General features: G+C 44.4%; 1 protein-coding gene and 1 long non-coding RNA gene across 2 annotated transcripts; both read right to left on the bottom strand.

The window, feature by feature from the left end:
- Positions 1-971: 971 nt before the first annotated feature.
- LOC109777725 (fructan 1-exohydrolase-like) lies at positions 972-15,118 on the bottom strand. The gene is made up of 6 exons (XM_040397970.3): positions 14,964-15,118; positions 14,352-14,790; positions 14,083-14,241; positions 13,625-13,866; positions 1,272-1,365; positions 972-1,180 (listed from the first exon to the last, which is right to left on the bottom strand). Exons 2-6 carry the CDS (start codon positions 14,685-14,687, stop codon positions 986-988), a joined length of 1,026 nt encoding a protein of 341 aa, XP_040253904.1. The 5' UTR covers positions 14,688-14,790; positions 14,964-15,118; the 3' UTR covers positions 972-985.
- A 660-nt stretch (positions 15,119-15,778) lies between these two features.
- LOC109748739 (uncharacterized) lies at positions 15,779-18,297 on the bottom strand. The gene is made up of 2 exons (XR_012187089.1): positions 17,540-18,297; positions 15,779-17,458 (listed from the first exon to the last, which is right to left on the bottom strand). It is a non-coding gene; the product is annotated as an uncharacterized lncRNA (long non-coding RNA).
- Between the last annotated feature and the right edge of the window lie 1,927 nt (positions 18,298-20,224).

The raw sequence follows: 20,224 nt of genomic DNA, 5'->3' as shown, positions 1-20,224 counted from the left end.
TGTGCGTGGTAAAATAAAAAACACAAAAATAAAAGAAAATACCAATCAAACTGGTTGAAATAATAAATAAATAATAGGAAAAGGTTAAATTCCACTCCACGTAAAACTAAACTGAGATTTAGCAAAACATTTTTAAAATGATTTCATTTTTGTTTCATAGTAGTTTTAATTATAGTTAATTTATTAATCTATTCAGGTTTTTCTAGGAGTATTCAGGTTTCACAGGTGTGTGATGCATTGGACGGCTGGGCTGGGCAGCTAGATTGGGTTTTGGCAAATTTTGGCCCCATATCCGTGCGTCCGCTAGCTCCGAAAGGATGCACGACACATGTGCCTGGGCACGGTAGAGGAGCCAGTTCGCCGTTAGCCACCTCCTACTAATAAATGGGCGATTTTTGTCAGACTGGCGAGCCATGGTCACTAATTGATGTTGGAAATAAATCATTTATATAGGAATACTTCATCTCGAGAAATGCGTATACCCAACAAATGATATGAATACGACATGCATCACGATGCAGGGTGTGATACCAGCCTCGCATGGTACCATGTCCACCCATGTATCTGTGTGTCGTCTTCTCGTTTCTTGAAAACAACACCCTCCTATCCCCATCGCATAACGCAGTGCATATAGATTTTCATTTTAAAGTCAAACTTTGCAAACTAGGACCAAGTTATACATAAAATATTCACATCTAGAATATCGAATACATATCATTAGATACATCGTGAGACATATTTTCACTCTCAACTTGATCAAAGTTTATAAAGGTTGACTTTTGAAAATAATAATATGTATGCACTACATTATAAAACGGAGGCAATACTAAGGAGTAGTACTGTGATAAATCAATAATAGAGATCAAAAGGAAGTGATCAGCAACCTTTTCCTGTTCAATTTCCTTATTTCTACCCAGGAGTGCTCATGAATCAGGGTTAAAAAAATTCAAGAAAATGAAATTGCTCTTATTTGCTAACAATCACTTCAACCCTTCTCCACATTCACTTGTGCTTTCCTCATGCTCCATGCCCTGAGCTGCGGCACCCTGGCCATGGTACTTCCATTGTTGAAGACATACATATGGGCCCCGCCGTCATCGACAAGCGACACCGGATAAACTCTAGCCGTGATGCAGACACTGCCACCACCACCAAAGCTCTCCACCGCAGATCGATCAATCTGCACGGCAACATCCAGCCATCCATTCTCAATTCTGGTATCAAGTGCATGAAATGAATAACATGAGAAATGGCATAGCCTCCCAGCTTACCAGAGTTCTCAAAGATATTTTCCTTTCCTTTTCAAGATCAAATTCAAAGAAGCGTCCATAGGCTGGTGTGCAGAGTCCTGGTCTCATGGAAGACCTGTGCAAGAAAAGAAAATATTTCAATTTGCTCCAGACGTTTATGGAGAAGCACTAGTAGAAAAAGGGTCATCTGTCCCGGTTGGTAAGGGCCTTTTGTCCCGGTTTTTGAACCGGGACTAAAAAATCGTTACTAATGCCCTAGCCATTTAGTCCCGGTTCTTACACGAACCGGGACAGATGGGCCTCCACGTGGCCGGTGCGGCGAGCCCAGGCAGGAGGGCCTTTGGTCCCGGTTAGTGGCACTAACCGGGACCAATAGGCATCCACGCGTCAGCGTTTCAGGGGCTAGGGTTTTTTGTTTTTTTTAAAGGGGGGTGTGGGGGTTTTGGGGGTTAATTTAGGTGTTTCATATATTGTGTTAGCTAGCTAATTAATAGAGAGAAGTGTCCTCTCTTACCTCCGTGCTTGGTCGACGCTACGTACTATATACGTATAGAGAGGACTAGACACGCTAGCTAGTAAGCAAATGAAGGAAACAGAAGATCGTCATGAACATATGCATACAGAGAGAAGTGATATCAACCACCTCTCCTTCTTCGAGAGATTGGTCGAACAACAAGTTCTCGTATATCTATCCGACACTACCGGCTAAATATATACAATAATTATCTCTTACAATATAATCTCCTAATTATATATGAACACAGGGTCCACATAGTATTCTCCGTTTTCAGCGATCACGTGGTCAAGGAAGAATGCCGCCAATTCCTCTTGAATTGCTCGCATACGATCTGGTGCTAGGAGTTCATCCCGCATCCGAAAGATCTAATTTGAAGAAGGGGGTCAATACATACATATATATATATATATATATATATATATATATATATATATATATATATATATATATATATATATGGATAGACTATTCGTCACCCTAGGTGAGGAATAGTTATTCTTCACCCACCTCTATTTTAACATCTATGCACCGTAATTTTACGTTTCGTAATTTTTGTCTTATTTTAGAGATAAAAAGAGAACGTAAGAAAACCTATAACCGTCGTAAAAAAAAATTATGTTACGTAAAATTACAAATGTAAAAACATAGTGTAAAATGTACATAAAATACATTTTTTGACCTATATTTTTTTTGTTAATGCCAAATTTTATACAGTAAATCAATATGAATGTAACTATTTGTATTTCAAATGTAATTTATTTATGAAATGGTCGTAAGATTAGCTCAGGTGAAGAATAACTTATTCTGCACCCTGGGTGATGAATAGTAACAATATATATATATATATATATATATATATGAATAAATGAAACTCAACACAAATGATGGTAATAAAATAAAATTGTGAATATTATTGCTTACGCACTTCATATTGTTCGTCAGAGTAGCCCCGCTCACAGGTCGTGTGGCGGATGGACTAGCAAACGTAGTATCCACAGAAATCATTCCCTTGTTCCTGCCACAACCACTTTACAAGAAATAGAGGTCAATTAAACTGATAAGCAAGCATGCTAAATGGTATTGATGAAACTAGCGCTTGAATCACTAGGAGATGCGCGGAACATGCTACTATAGTACTTACTTTCGGGTGTCTAAATTGCAGCTTCTTCGTCAGTCCCGGAGCTTTTTTGGTGAATTTTCTCCAAACCCTGCCAGACAAAGAAAACAATTACTTGATATCAGGAAATGAACAAAGTTGCTGATATGGTGGATAATTATCGATTTAACTTACTTCTCGAGCATTTGAGTCATGTCCGCATAGTCCTGGGGATCTTTTCGTCTCGAGTCTAAGACGGTTACTACTCCCTGCTCAAGCTTAATCTCTAGGAGAATATAGTGGAAGCTGCGCACACATGCATAAGTCATCAATTACATTACTATAACCTGGACTAATAAGGGAAACCGAATACGCACAAGACAGTAACACTCACTTGAAGTTGTAAGGAAAGAGTATTATATCTTTGTTTTTATTTATTACCAACTATCGTAGCAAGTTGGCCTCGGTATTTTCGGCATGACATTTAACCTCAGTTGCATCTATGAGATTTGTGTTAATGAATCCAATATCACCGATTTGTCTTTTCTTCAATTCGGCGATCTTCAATCTGCATAATATAGTGAGGATAATTATAAATACATGCAATGAAAGAGCTGACCTATATAGAGAGACTTAATGACAGAAGTAGTACTACTTACAGACAGTAGCAAGTGACCGTTGATTTATCGAGGGCCCTTTGATTGAAAAACTGGAAGAACTCCTCAAATGGAACATTCAACAGTTCAATTCCAACGAGGTCATGCTCCTCTTTAACTCTCAGCGTCAAAGTATCCCTCCCCCCAGACTCTCTTCAGGTTTTCATGTACCAATCATGTAATCTTCGCATCATCGTTGTTAGAGATCTTTCATCTTTGACGAGAGGCTTCCCGTAATGGTATTTGTGTTCGTCTACCTCCAAGAAATCATAATGTACATCGTCGGGCAGCTAATCTCCAAGATTGCTATAACCGGGCACCATCCTCGGATCATTAGCGACGATGTCGCTAGACACCTTGAGCGAGGGGGCACGATTGGTTCGCTTGTTCGCCGAGCTGGGCAATTTTTTTCCCAGCTCGTCATTCTTTTAACCTTTGATCACTGACAGTACTTCCCGACCGCTCCGCTTCGACAAATGTCTTTGCAATAATGCGCTCATAGTTGCCTTTCGGCGGAGACTTTGGTGGTTTTGTCAGGGCAGCCAGAGCGCGCTTCGCTTTCACCGGATCTACCTTCTTCTCCGGAGGTGGATGTTTCTTTGCTTTCACCCCTTCAAAGAAGTTCGTCACTTCGGCTCGCACGATCTCCGTGGTTTCCTCCTCGGTCCTCTCGTATGGTAACTTCTCTAGAGTCTTCAGAGAAGGACCGAATCTGTATTGCCTCCCGCCTCTGGTTGTACTGCTAGACGCCGGCAGAGCAGACGGAGCGGTTGCGGCTGTCTTCTTTCCTTGCTTATGAGGCGGAGGAGAAGGACTACGACGCGCCGGAGCAGCCGGAGCGGCGGCGGGTCTCTTCCGCCCTTGCTGACGAGGCGGAGAAGGAGGCTGGCTGCTCGGGCGCGCCGGCGCAGGTGGAGAAGGAGGCGGAGTGCCGCCACGCGCCGGAGAAGGAGGCTGAGTGCCCTGATCACTCGCCGGAGGAGGAGGCGGAGTGCCGCCACGCGCCGGAGAAGGAGGCTGAGTGCCCTGATCACTCGCCGGAGGAGGAGGCGGAGGAGGAGGCGGAGTGCCCTTACTCGCCGGAGGCGTCCAGTTCGGAAGGTTGATGAGCTCCTTCCGCCATAGGCATGGATTCTTCAGAGCAGAACCCAGCCGAGTCTCCCCTTCACCGGTAGGGTGGTCAAGCTGGAGGTCCCCAAATCCCTCCGTTATTTCGTCCACCGTCACCCTAGCATATCCTTCTGGAATCGGACGACAGTGAAAATTTACACAGGGTTCAGGAGGTCAAACAAAGCCGACAGCCGCCTTGACTTTGAAGTTCTCCCATTGCGTCATAAGGTGGCAATGTTGAGACTCCGTGATAGCATCACGGAGTAGCTAGCAGGGGCCGTCAAGACATGCTCCGGCTGAAGCAACTCGGTGGAAGCCACGCTGCTTCTCCGCTGAGATGGCGGGGTAGCTTCGGGGGTAGTTTCGGCAGGTCGATTGCTGCGAGCTACGTCTCGTTCCTCTAGCGCTTGAACCCTTTCGTGCAGCTTCTGAATTTGGGTCTGCTCCACTTTTGTCCTCCTCTCCTGGCATTTGTAACCGCCTGCATCCGGAAAACCAACCTTCCACGGAACGGAGCCTGGCGTGCCTCGTGTCCGTCCAGGGTGCTCAGGATTCCCGAGGGCCATTGTGAGCTCGTCGTTCTCTCTGTCTGGAACGAACGTCCCTTGGTGCACTGCATCGATATAGTGCTGAAGCCTCTTGACTGGTATTCTCATTTGCTCGTCCGTCCAAACGCACTTCCCTGATACAGGGTCCAAGGTTCCGCCAGCCCCGAAGAACCAAGTCCGGCAACGGTCTGACCAGTTCATTGTCTCTGGTTCGATCCCTTTATCAAGCAGATCATTCTCAGCCTTGGCCCACTTAGGCCGGGCTTTGAGGTAGCCACCTGACCCCGTGTGATGGTGAAGCTTCTTCTTCGCAGCATTTTTCTTCTTTGTCGCTGACAACTTCTTACTCTTTTCCGATGTCTTGTGGGCCACAAATGCGGGCCAGTGATCTCTGATCTTCTCATATTTGCCGATGAATTCTGGTGTCTCGTCATTGTCGACAAACGTTTTCATCTCATTCTTCCACCTCTGAATAGGTCTGCCATCTTCTTAAGAGCATGAGACTTGATTAATTGCTCTTTAACTGGCTTCTCCAGATCCTCCTCTGGCGGTAGGGTGATATTTGCCTTCAGCTCAGTCCAAAGATCATCTTTCTGCATATCATTGACATAAGACACCTCAGGGTCTTCCTTCTTAGGCTTATACCATTGGTGGATGCTGATCAGGATCTTGTCCCTAACAAGAACCCCGCACTGAGCAGCAAATGCTTCCTTTGTCCGGATGGGTTCAATTGGTTGGCCGTCGCGCGCGATTGTTGTGATCTCAAACCTTTCATCCGAGCACAACTTTCTCTTCGTGCCTCGTCTCTTTACCGAAGTTGTGCTCGATCCGGAGGGCTAGAAAAAAGAAGAAAGACAAGAGTTAATTAATATGTGTACATACCAAAACAATGAATGCATCAATTAGCTAGTCAGCACAGGCTTAACTAATATATTTACCTGGCCGAACTCTCTGTCACCGGAGCCGTCACCACGGGCTCCTTCTTGCACCAGCATTGGGTCACCGGAGCCATCATAATCATGTCTTTCCTCCTCCACTCTTCGATCACCGTAGCCTGCTTCTTCACCCTGTTCTTCCAGATCGTCATTGTCGTTAAGATACGACAAGACATCACCTCCGACTAAGATTATGTCCCCCAACACCTCTTCTGCTTCCTCGTCCCGTCCGTGCTCCATTGTTTCTGCAAATATTACAACATGGCAATTATTACACAAACATGACAGCAGGTGGATATATTAGTGCAAACGTAGACCTAGCTTATTCCGGGTTTGGGGTGGCCTCGGCAACGCTTCAAGGGTAGGCGCGCGGCGGGAGGGGGTAGGAGACCGACATCGTTTTTTTCTAGGGTTTGGGTGTCCTCGAGAGTTTTGGTCGAGCGAGAGGGCAGGGGGGTGCTCCCGTGGTATAAGTTATCACGGTCGAAGTTATCCGGGAGGGGGTTATATCGACAACGACGACATACATACATGGGAAAATAATGTTATCGGGGAGGGGGTAGGTCGAACCCCCCCCCCCCTCGTGTTGAAGTTATCGGGACACGGGGTATATCGACAACGACATATCCGATAAAAAAATAAGAAGACGAAGAAGAAATAAAAATAGGAGAAGAAGATATTAATAGTGGAGAAGATTGAAGAAAAAAAGAAGAAAAAAAAAGAGGAGAAGAAGAAAGGAATAGAGGAGAAGAAGAGAAGAAAGGAATAGAGGAGAAGAAGAGAAAATAGTTTTCTTCTTCTCCTCTTCTTTTTTCTTCTTCTTATTTATTTCTCATCTTCTTCCTCTCCTCTTCTTCTCCTTTCTTCTTCTTCTTCTTATTTTCCTTTTTCCTCTCATTCTTTTTCTTCTTCTTCCTTTCCTAGCTAGATATATAAAACTTTTCTAAAAATGTAACTTTTGCATATATAAAACTTTTTCTTCTTCCTTCTTCTTCCTTCTATTCCTTCTTCCTAAATATATAAAACTTTTCTAAAAATGAAACTAACCTAAAATGTACTAAATCAGAGAACATATATAGATAAAAAATTTCTAAAAATCTAACTTTTTCATATATGTATTTTTAAAACACCATTACAATTGAAAAATACATACATACATACATACAAAAAACATGTAAAAAATACATACATACATATATGAACATACATCAAAAAATACATATATCAAAAAAATACATACATACATATATGAAAATCTAAAAACATGTAAAAAAATAGCACGGCGGCGGGGCCGGCAGAGGCGCGGTGCTCACAGAGGGAGGAGCGCGCGGCGGGCGGTGTCGGGGCAAGCAGGGGCGCGGGGAGTGGCGCGGAGACGGCGTCGGGGCAGGAGCGGCGCGCGGTGACGACGTCGGGCAAGGGCGCGGCGACGGCGAGGGCGACGGCGACGACGTCGGGCGAGGGCGCGGCGACGGCGAGGGCGCGGGCGACGGCGACGACGGGCGCGGGCGACGGTGACGGGGCAGGGACGGCGCGCGGCGACGACGTCGGGCGAGGGCGCGGCGACGGCGAGGGCGCGGGCGACGGCGAGGGCGCAGCGAGGGCGAGGGCGTGGGCGAGCTCGGGCAGCCTGGCGACGGCGTCGGAGGGATCAAAGAACTGACGAAATTTTCACAAGTGCTGGCTTATATAGCAAACCCATTGGTACCGGTTGGTGGCACAAACCGTTACCAATGCCACCTTTAGTCCCGGTTGGTGTCACCAACCGGGACCAAAGGCCTCTTTTCAGCAGCCCAAAGGGCGGGAAGCGGCGGCCTTTGGTCCCGGTTGGTGGCACCAACCGATACTAAAGGGGTGCATTGGTACTGGTTCGTGCGAACCAGTACCAATGCACCCCTTTAGTATCGGTTGGTGCCACCAACCGGGACCAAAGGCCTTGTGCTGCTGCGCGCGTCGAAAGTTTAGTCCCACCTCGCTAGTTGAGAGGGGCGCGCAGTGGTTTATAAGCCCCACTGCCGCTCCCCTCTCAAGCTCCTCTCCATTGCAGGCTTACGGGCTGAATTTTCACTGCTATGCCTGATAGGCCTACTGGGTCTTCTGCGGGCCTGAATCCTGGCCCATCGATGGGTTTCTAGTCGTATTCAGGCCGTGGTGGCCCAGTAGGTGGCATATTTTTTTTGCCTGTTTTTGTTTTCTTTTTGCTTTATTTATTTTGTTTTGTTTCTACTTACAACAAAAAACTTATTTATTTTATTTTATTTTGTTTCTAATTACTTATTTATTTTACTTTATGATAATTCTTTTTGCTATTAAAGTTTCTAACAAAAAAGTTCTTTATGAAAATTCTTTTTGCTTTCAATGATTTTGAACAGAAAATACTTCGATAATTTTAGTTGCAACAATTTTATATAATTTTAGTTTCAATAATACTAGAGGTTGCTTATAATGTTTTCATACGAAAACTCGTCTGTTACAAAGGAATTTCATTTTTTAAAACTTATTTGAACTCCTGACTTTTTGTGTGTTCAAAATGCACCATTCAAAGCCACATCATCAATTTTCAACCCTTTCTGACTTTATTTGTTATTTTTCATGCATTTTTTATTATTTTGAGCTATAAGACCCTGAAATTGAAAACCATTTCAAATGAACTATGAAAAGGTTGAAAGTTGGCATGGTATCATCATTTCATCCACATAGCATGTGCAAGAAAGTTGAGAGGGTTACGGCAAAAACTGGATGCACTTCGTGTATAAAACGGACAATGGTATCATACTCGTCTGTTATAAAGTTGGCATGGTATCATCATAATAGTTGCGGGAGAAAGTCTTCACTTTTTCTTCGCTTGCGTCATTTGCTTATTGCGCCGTAACCATGGATAATCTTCATCGTTTATCAGGATGCTTGGGTCAGCCTTGACTTTGAAGGGAGGAATTTCATGAAACTTTTCATAATCTTCAGACATGTCTGGCTTGCCCTCCACTCCCACGATGTCCCTTTTTCTGAAAGAACTATGTGGCGTTTTGGCTCATCGTATGATGTATTCGCATCGTTATCTTTTCTTTTTCTCGGTTTGGTAGACATGTCCTTCAGATAGATAACCTATGCCACATCATTGGCTAGGACGAACGGTTCGTCAGTGTACCCAAGATTTTTCAGATCCACTGTTGTCATTCCATACTGTGGGTCTACCTGTACCCCGCCTCCTGACAGATTGACCCATTTGCACTTAAACAAAGGGACCTTAAAATCATGTCCGTAGTCAAGTTCCCATATGTCCACTATGTAACCATAATATGTGTCCTTTCCCCTCTCGGTTGCTGCATCAAAGCGGACACCGCTGTTTTGGTTGGTGCTCTTTTGATCTTGGGCGATCGTGTAAAATGTATTCCCATTTATCTCGTATCCTTTGTAAGTCAATACAGTCAAAGATGGTCCCCTGGACAACGAGTACAGCTCATCACAAACAGTGTTGTCACCTCTGAGACGTGTTTCCAACCAACTGCTGAAAGTCCTGATGTGTTCACATGTAATCCAGTCGTCGCACTGCTCCGGGTATTTAGAGCGTAGACTGTTCTTGTGTTCATCAACATACGGGGTCACCAAGGTAGAGTTCTGTAGAACTGTGTAGTGTGCTTGAGACCAAGAATGCCCGTCCCTGCATATTATTGAGTCCGCTCCTAGCGTGCCTTTTCCAGTCAGTCTCCCCTCATACCGCGATTTAGGGAGACCTATCTTCTTAAGGCCAGGAATGAAGTCAACACAAAACCCAATGACATCCTCTGTTTGATGGCCCATGGAGATGCTTCCTTCTGGCCTAGCGCGGTTACGAACAATTTCTTTAGGACTCCCATGAACCTCTCAAAGGGGAACATATTGTTAGAAATACGGGCCCCAGAATGACAATCTCGTCAACTAGATGAACTAGGACGTGCGTCATGATATTGAAGAAGGATGGTGGGAACACCTGCTCGAAACTGACAAGACATTGCGCCACATCACTCCTTAGCCTTGGTATGATTTCTGGATCGATCACCTTCTGAGAGATTGCATTGAGGAATGCACATAGCTTCACAATGGCTAATCGGACGTTTTCCGGTAGAAGCCCCCTCAATGCAACCGGAAGCAGTTGCGTCATAATCACGTGGCAGTCATGAGATTTTAGGTTCTGAAACTTTTTCTCTGGCATATTTATTATTCCCTTTATATTCGACGAGAAGCCAGTCGGGACCTTCATACTGAGCAGGCATTCAAAGAAGATTTTTTTCTCTTCTTTTGTAAGAGCGTAGCTGGCAGGACCTTCATATTGCTTCGGAGGCATGCCGTCTTTTTCGTGCAAATGTTGCAAGTCCTCCCGTGCCTCAGGTGTATCTTTTGTCTTCCCATACACGCCCAAGAAGCCTAGCAGGTTCACGCAAAGGTTCTTCGTCACGTGCATCACGTCGATTGAAGAGCGGACCTCTAAGTCTTTCCAGTAGGGTAGGTCCCAAAATATAGATTTCTTCTTCCACATGGGTGCGTGTCCCTCAGCGTCATTCGGAACAGCTAGTCCGTCGGGACCCTTTCCAAAGATTACGTGTAAATCATTGACCATAGCAAGTACGTGATCACCGGTACGCATGGCGGACTTCTTCCGGTGATCTGCCTCGCCTTTGAAATGCTTGCCTTTCTTTCGACATTGATGGTTGGTCGGAAGAAATCGACGATGGCCCAGCTACACATTCTTCCTGCATTTGTCCAGGTATATACTTTCAGTGTCATCTAAACAGTACGTGCATGCGTGGTATCCCTTGTTTGTCTGTCCTGAAAGGTTACTAAGAGTGGGCCAATCGTTGATGGTTACAAACAGCAACGCGTGCAGGTTAAATTCCTCCTGTTTGTGCTCATCCCACATACGTACACCGTTTCCATTCCGCAGCTGTAAAAGTTCTTCAACTAATGGCCTTAGGTACACATCAACGTCGTTGCCGGGTTGCTTAGGGCCTTGGATGAGAACTGGCATCATAATGAACTTCCGCTTCATGCACATCCAAGGAGGAAGGTTATACATACATAGAGTCACGGGCCAGGTGCTGTGATTGCTGCTCTGCTGCCCGAAAGGATTAATGTCATCCGCTCTTAAACCAAACCATACGTTCCTTGGGTCACCTGCAAACTCAGCCCAGTACTTTCTCTCGATTTTTCTCCACTGCGACCCGTCAGCGGGTGCTCTCAACTTTCCGTCTTTCTTACAGTCCTCACTGTGCCATCGCATCAACTTTGCATGCTCTTCGTTTCTGAACAGACGTTTCAACCGTGGTATTATAGGAGCATACCACATCACCTTCGCAGGAACCCTCTTCCTGGGGGGCTCGCCGTCAACATCACCAGGGTCATCTCGTTTGATCTTATACCGCAATGCACCGCATACCGGGCATGCGTTCAGATCCTTGTACACACCGCGGTAGAGGATGCAGTCATTAGGGCATGCATGTATCTTCTGCACCTCCAATCCTAGAGGGCATATGACCTTCTTTGCTGCGTATGTACTGTCGGGCAATTCGTTATCCTTTGGAAGCTTCTTCTTCAATATTTTCAATAGCTTCTCAAATCCTTTGTCAGGCACATCATTCTCTGCCTTCCACTGCAGCAATTCCAGTACAGTACCGAGCTTTGTGTTGCCATCTTCGCAATTGGGGTACAACCCTTTTTTGTGATCCTCTAACATGCGATCGAACTTCAGCTTCTCCTTTTGACTTTCGCATTGCATCCTTGCATCGACAATGACCCGGCGGAGATCATCATCATCGGGCACTGGTTCCTCTTGATCTTCAGCAGCTTCCCCCGTTGCAGCATCATTGGGCACATCGTCTGGTTCCTCTTGATCTTCAGCAGCTTCCCCCGTTGCAGCATCACCGTATTCAGGGGGCACATAGTTGTCATCGTCCTCTTCTTCTTCGCCGTCTTCCATCATAACCCCTATTTCTCTGTGCCTCGTCCAAACATTATAGTGTGGCATGAAACCCTTGTAAAGCAGGTGGGTGTGAAGGATTTTCCGGTCAGAGTAAGACTTCGTATTCCCACATTTAGGGCATGGACAACACATAAAACCATTCTGCTTGTTTGCCTCAGCCACTTCGAGAAAATCATGCACGCCCTTAATGTACTCGGAGGTGTGTCTGTCACCGTACATCCATTGTCGATTCATCTGCGTGCATTATATATAATTAAGTGTGTCAAAAACCATTACAGAACATCATGAATAGATAATTAAGTGACCAAATTAATAGAACTTCATCATCACATTAAAACCAAAGTACATACATAGTTATCATCTAACAACATATACCTCTCTAGAGCATCTAATTAATTAAACCATACATTGAAACTATGTAAAACATTTCAATGCGAAAACAAATGCGATCATAATCGCAACCAAGGTAACAATTGATCCAACGGCATAATGATACCAAGCCTCGGTATGAATGGCATATTTTCTAATCTTTCTAATCTTCAGGCGCATTGCATTCATCTTGATCTTGTGATCATCGACGACATCCGCAACATGCAACTCCAATATCATCTTCTCCTCCTCAATTTTTTTTATTTTTTCCTTCAAGAAATTGTTTTCTTCTTCAACTAAATTTAACCTCTCAACAATAGGGCCGGTTGGAATTTCCGGTTCACATACCTCCTAGATAAATAAAATCTATGTCACGTTGGTCGGCATAATTTTCATAAACAATAAATGAACCAATAGTTATAAAGATAATATATACCACATCCGAATCATAGACAGGACGAGGGCCGACGGGGGCGGATACCAAAACCATCGCACTATATAATAACAAGCAATAAAATAGTAAGAAAATTAGACAAGTATCTATCTAAAGTAAGAATTTTTTTTCTTTCAGAAAGAAGATAAGAACAAGAGGCTCACCACGGTGGTGCCGGCGACGAGATCGGCGCGGGCGATCGACGGCGGTGAAGACGGGAATGGGACGTGACGGGCCGCTAAACCTAGACAAATCTCGAGGAAAATGGAGCTTTGAGGTCGAGCTTCGAGACGAGAAAGCTTAACTAGTGTGGCTCGGGCATTTCATCGAACACCTCATGTGCATAGGAGGTGAGGTAGAGCACCACAAAGCCCTCCCCTCGCCGGCTAGAGAAAAACAGAGCACTGGAGTGCTCTGCTCGCGGGCGAGGGGTATATATAGGCACCTCATTGGTCCCAGTTCGTGGCATGAACCAGGACTAAAGGGCAGCCTGTGGTCCCGGTTCAAGCCACCAACCGGGACCAATGATGGTGGGCCAGGAGCGAGGCCCATTGGTCCCGGTTCGTCCCACCAACCGGGACCAATGCCCCCACGAGTCCCGGCAGGCCCCTGGCCTCACGAACCGGGACCAGTGCCCCATGGGTCCCGGTTCTGGACTGAACCGGGACTAATGGGCTGACCCGGCCTGAACCAAAGCCCTCTTTTCTACTAGTGAATACTAACCAAAATAAAGACAAAAACCATAAGCACTACTGGCCTTCTTAGATCAGAGCGAATGAGTATCATGTACTTTTGCAGTGACTTGTAGACTCTGAAGTGCACGGTAGTGTGCTCCTCCATGTTGTTGGAGGCCAGAATAACAAGTCCAAATGGCCCTATACCACCATGAACCGATGCACCTGCTTCACAACAATGCTTCTCGGCGTCCAAAAGCCATGAAGGATCAAAAGGATCGGCGTCATCGATGGACGTCAGCTCAAAATCTATCTCCACATCCGCCTATTTCAAGAAAACGTGTGTCTGATTAGTTGCAGTTGCTCTGAAAAATACACAACACACCTACAGAATGTATACCTATCCTTTTGCTGCAAAAATGCATTATTATATAATTAGAAATTATCAGAAGGCCCTACAGTTCTTAATGGCATGACACTTTTTTAAATAAAATAAATTCTCTCGAAGACCAAGTAAGCCTGTCTGTGAAAAGGAAACTACCTGAAAATTGTCAACTCCATTGATCTCAAACAGATCTCCCTTGTTGAACTCTAGTCCTTGATGGTTGATTTCATTTGTTCGAAGGGATTCAATCTCATCAACTGGCCATTGCAGCAACTGCTTGCCATCACTGTCTAACCAAATCGTCCTCGGGATTGTCTAAACATAATAAAAATTTAACTTAAAGATGTTACACTGATTTGCTAAATAAGTTAAATTTTTATTTCAGATGATATGAAGCACAGCCAATTAGGGGCGGATTTGCTTACATGGATTCCTGCCCAACCTGTTGCAACATCATCTGAACGACAATCTGCTTCCTTAGACCAACCCCATATGATCCTCCTGCCCTTTTTCGAGTCGAAGAATGACTTCGAAGCATAGAAATTGCCGTAATCAATCTTCAACCACAGCCGACAGTCATCTACGATAGTATCTGCCACAAAGGCATCACGTTTGAGATCATACACCCCAATCAAGTACTTGTCAAAGTAACCCATGCTCATTTTGAGGGCATGCTTGGCGCCTCTTGGGATCGCTACGGACATGTCCAGTCCACTGTTATTGCCCGGCAATACCGCAAAGAAATCCAGGCACTCCCACATATTGGACAAATTATGAGAATACAGTGGGTGATCAACGCTTGTCCAACTCAGAAAGTCTTCACTCTTGTACAAAAGTGCAGCAGTGTAGCTTTTTACCTCGGCACTGTTGGAATATTAGGCAAGTTCATGATTAATTCCAGTAAATAATTCATGACTAGAAGAGATACTAGTATGCAATAATCTAGCAAACTAGAAGAACAGCATGACATGCATAACAGCAGCAAACACGTAACAATAGTTGTAGAAACAGACATGAACAGAGGATGTTGGACGTACTGATCGTTAGCTATTATGGGTGCAACAGTGTTGATGACGATGTTGGCGACGATCTGCTGCTGACGGCGATGAATACGACGATGAGTAGCACCGCCCGACTTGGACAGAAGACGACCGGTGATGACGAATTTGAGCAGTCGCGCACAGCGCTTCCCAAAAACCTAATTCGTCCTCTCCCGGTGCAGGATCGCAAAGACGAACGGTTCCGGAGACCTGCTCTCCCACGCGCCGATGCACGCCGGCGTTTGGGATGGAGTAGACTACGATGGCGGCGCAAGTTGTGAGATGAGGCAAAACCCTAGGTGTTTTTTGGTGTGTCTCTGGCCGCAGCCGGTAGCTGTATATATATTAGGACCAGAGGTGGTATTGTGTCGCGACCACGCTCTGGCTTACTGCTCTGAAAGTTTTCCACGCTAGTGTTGGTGCTCCAGAGGGAATGACCGACGAAGATCGGAGAAAATTCCAGAAAGCCAATACTATGTTTGTGGGATGCATTCTGAGTGTTCTTGCTAACCGTCTGTGTGATGTGTACATGCACATAAACGACGGAAAAATTCTGTGGGATGCACTGAATGCAAAATTCGGTGCAACAGATGCAGGCAGTGAACTGTACATCATGGAGAGTTTTCATGACTACAAGATGGTGAATAACCGTTCTGTGGTTGAACAAGCTCATGAGATACAGTGCATTGTGAAGGAACTTGAACTCCTTAAATGTGTTCTACCCGACAAATTCGTGGCTGGGTGCATGATTGCAAAGTTGCCTCCTTCATGGAGGAATTTCGCCACAACTCTGAAGCATAAGAGACAGGAGATATCAGTTGAAAATCTGATTGCATCTCTTGATGTGCTCGGGCTAAAGACACCACTGAAAAAGGAGGTGAGGTTCAGCCTACTGCTAACATGGTGCAGAGGTACCCACAAAACAAGAACAAAGGGAAGAACAAACCTGTTTTCAACAAGCCTACCAACCGGGGGAAACCACACGCGCGCGCTCGCTCGCCTCTTTATATAGTGGGTTCTCTCCACCACACGCGCGTGTGGTTTTCCCTTTCTCTTCTCACACACCACTTAGAGTGGTGGAGAGAACCCACTATATAAAGAGGTTCAACTCTTTTTCAACTTCCAAGGTGGGACTAAACTTAGCATCACCACTTGCCATTTTACACATGGGCTTTGAGATTTCAGAAATTGCTATGGGCCTAGCCCATTAATTCTAACAGGCACCTACTGCTATTCTCCACAGTCCATCTGGTCCGATCCAACCGGTCGTCGGATCCCTGAATTGGCTTCTGTTCAAACCCGGTACTACCGGCTGGATCACTGGGTTATTGCCGGTTTTGGTCCATTCTCTCAGGTACGGGTCAGACGGGTTCTTGGGAAGCACAAGGTTTGGGACCTGACACTTGTCTCTGCTACCACCGGTGTATAAGATGACCGGTTGACCACCAGATAGAATTGTGGCTGAACCGGTCCAGCAGCCGTCTATGTCACTAGGGTTATCCGGTTCTATCACGGGTTCAAGCTGGATCCAGTTGACAAGGTCTGTCGAAACCGAATGGCCCCAAGTTATGTCACCCCAACACCAGAGGGCGCAGTGGGAGTTATACTGGTAGAAATTATGGTAGATGCCTTTGTAGTACATTAGTCCTGAAATATTTATAAAGTAAGTATAAGTTGTAGAATACTGCAACTCCTTTTTTGTTTACAGGTGTTTGTGCCTGAGATATTCATACCACATGGATCTTTCGTGTCGTCGTAGATTTCCAAGTATCGCCAATCCATCGGATATTTGGAAAAAAAGTGAGAGAATGTCAGTTTCATGCAACAGATATAGAATGATCCATGTGGCCAGTTCTAGTTCTGGAAGGAAAAGCGTCATACTTTGCCTAACAGAATTTGATCTGGCCAAAAGTAACATGCACGCAAATATGGACAATGTGGAAGTGGCATAAATCTTGGCGAGAAGGTACATAGCACTATTTCTGTAATGAATACTTCTATTTTGCCCAAGAATCTGTGGCTATCATCATCTTATGGCAGTATTACTCAAAATCTAATTGCGGCATTCAGCAAGAGACTTGCACAAGCAATGAGCTGGCCACTAAACTTTTCCCTCTTTGATGATTATCTATGACACAAAAGGCAGTTCTGTAATGATACTACTGCCAAAAATATTATGTACTGTAGTACATTTTAACAAGCATATATTTTTTAATATTGGCACACAAAATTACATTGAGTAGTGTATTCAGCTCGGCTTCTCCACGTGGGGAAGCCACTAAACGATCAGATCGCATGATTTTTCATGGATCAAGAACAAGAAAAGGCACAGGAAAGCAGAGTGGCATAGACCAACGGATGATCCAAAAAGCAGAGATGAAGCCCAAAGGAAATAAGCAGAGATGAAACCAAAGCATCGACAAGATCACATGAACATACCATTGATCCAGTTCCTGGGAGGCCGGAAGTGGTAGGCAGTCTTGTACCTCGTGCTGAAAATGGAGGGGACCTCTGTGATAGATGCTCTAGATCGTGTAGGCTAGGATTCCGGCAACAGTGGTGGTAGGCATTACCTTCTCCTTGTGGCTCGAGGAGCCACCGGTGCCGGCCATGGTGACGGTGGCCGGTGATGGCAAAGAGTAGTGGGCGAAGTGGTGGCGGCGCTTCCCATCAGCACTGCACTAACCCTAGATCGGTAGGGGATTAGGTGGGGTGTACGGCGTTGCGACGAACCTCGTATCGCGAGCCGCCGACCCCACCTTTTTATATATAGTGCAGGTGACAGGGGCCCGTCAACCATAGTTGGTTGAGCGCCCCCGATCAGGGCGCGGATCTAAGGGCCTGGTGGGCCGTTGGGCCCACACGGTGGAGATCATCCTAACATTCTCCCCCTTGATCTCAACTTTTACTTTTGACCTTATACTTTTACTTTACTCGTTTCATAACAGATCAGTGCATAGAACATGTTTCATCGTCACAGCTCAATTGCCGATAGAATCAGACAGCCACAACGTACCTCTCAGTTTTGAAACAAATTCTTTAACCTTGGGCCCTTTTATCGTCCGGAAATTTTAGACTATACCATAAAACCCATGTCGACTGTGTGTTCTCCAAACACACTGGGCGGTAAGCCTTTAATAAGCAGATCTGCAAAAACTTGTTTGTTGCTTTTATGCTCCAAGCATTTCAACATAATTCCGGACTTTTCTCCTTAACAACTTACAACTTTGTGTCAATGTGTTTGGCACCACACTTGACTCGTTGTCATAGGAGTGAATTACTTAAATGGTTATCGCTGCTGTCAACCATTATCAACTCCGGGTACAGGTTTCCATAACGATTTTGCCTCCCTCAGCCTCATATCATGCTATACTTTATATTTGCATCACATTGATGATAAATGATTCATGCTATAGAGTTCTTCCACACAAAAACTCCTAATGTGAAGGTCAACGACAATTGTGGATTTCGCTGTACATTTCACAAGTTTTTATCTTTGTACTCACAACCTTTTGAGAGCACTTGTTTCTTTCAGCATGAGGCCGATATCTTTGACTCCATTCCATCAATTTAAATATGTACTGGACATTGCCAAAACAACCCGGATATGTGAACTATGTCACGGTAATGTTACACTTTTGCATTCATAAAGCTTCCAACAACTGAAGCATATGGTACCATATTCATTTGGTCTATTTCACATTGACTCTTGGAACACTAAAGTTCTCAAAATCATTACCCTTTACTATAAGAACAGGCGTAGGTTTTCTCACATGCATACTTTAGAGACTTTTCAAAGTATGCTCATGCGACACTCCTAATACCCCCTTTTTTTCTTTTCTTGGTGAATCTCAATAATTATAACGAGAGTCACTCTACTGAGAACATTCTTTTGAACTTTGAGAACAAGAACTTCTTTTCTCCTGCTGTAGTAGATTGACATCACCATTAGCAAGTAGGACGTCATGCACATGCACAGGATTAGGAAATAAATTTCCCGTTCTATAACTTTGCATGAATACAATTGCCTTCCCATTTTCTTTAACCCAAAAAACATCCGATTCTTCTAACTTTAAATGCTACTGTCTAGAGACTTGCTCTAGTCCACAAAAGACTTCTTGAAGAAGTATCCCTTGTGTTCTTTACTTTCATCTGATGTAACTCAGATCATGATGTCGATCATGATGTGCCACTAACAGGCAAATTGATCCTATAGTCTTTCATCTCCAAGAAGCAATAGGTATTACAGGACCTGTATCACAAGATCCATGTTTACTCATTCCTCCTTTATGGAGCTAACAACAGGTGTTGTATAAGTCATACAACATGCTCCCCCAGATACAATCTATTCGAGTCTTAGGTATTTTCATACCATGCTCCCCCAGATTACTCCATCCTTACTAAAAATGGCGTATCTTTAAACTTTATTATTTGGGTTTATTCTGTTAAAACTTTCTTCTTTATGGCACTTTAAGCACCGTCTTAGTATTCCTTAGTCTGCTTTCGGAACTGTAAAAGATCCAGGAATACATCTATTTCTTTTCTTTAGGGGTATTATTATGATCGTCGTACTCCCCCAGATGATCACATTCTTCATTAATGGATATCTCATATTTCTTTCTCCCCCTCGAAATGTGGCAAGAACTTTTCTGCCACAATTTCGAAAAACCATTCACAACTCTTGTGAAGTGAGGAAACTTTGAGTATCTACTTCATGTATCTGATTACTTCATATGTAATGAAGTTATCTGTTAACGGTATGGGAGTACTTTTTCCTTATTCCTCATTCCATTTCGGAAACTCAAAATAGTTCTTTATCATTAGTACTTTTGCAAGTCACACTTGCATATCATTCTTATCTTTAGGTTCGTCTGTAACTTTTATTCTCTTTGGATTTATTGAGTGCTTAATGACCGTTGCACATAAGGTGTACGGTCGATACTAGGAAAGCATAATAGCTACTCCATACTTTTCTCCCAGAGTGGGACACCTTAAACGCACATGAGTCATCATATCTTTCTCCTGTCACACAGGATAAGTCTTAGCCAAAATTTCTCCTGACGTATAGGATTTTTGACATAATACTATGTCAATTTTACCCAGTTACGCAGGTATTTTCCCAGACTTTCCCTGCCATGCGGGTTTTATCATAATCCTCTTTTCCCGCTATGCGGGTAATTCCCTGTAAGGAACATAAATGCCAGAATTGGCTCTTTTGACTGCATATGCAATCATGAAATCCAGAAATAAATCCGAAC

This window comes from Aegilops tauschii, chromosome 6, assembly GCF_002575655.3.
Source record: "Aegilops tauschii subsp. strangulata cultivar AL8/78 chromosome 6, Aet v6.0, whole genome shotgun sequence".
In the NCBI taxonomy this organism is placed as follows: domain Eukaryota; kingdom Viridiplantae; phylum Streptophyta; class Magnoliopsida; order Poales; family Poaceae; genus Aegilops; species Aegilops tauschii.
Note: the sequence above shows the minus strand (reverse complement) of the source record. Positions and strands in the feature narration are given on the sequence as shown.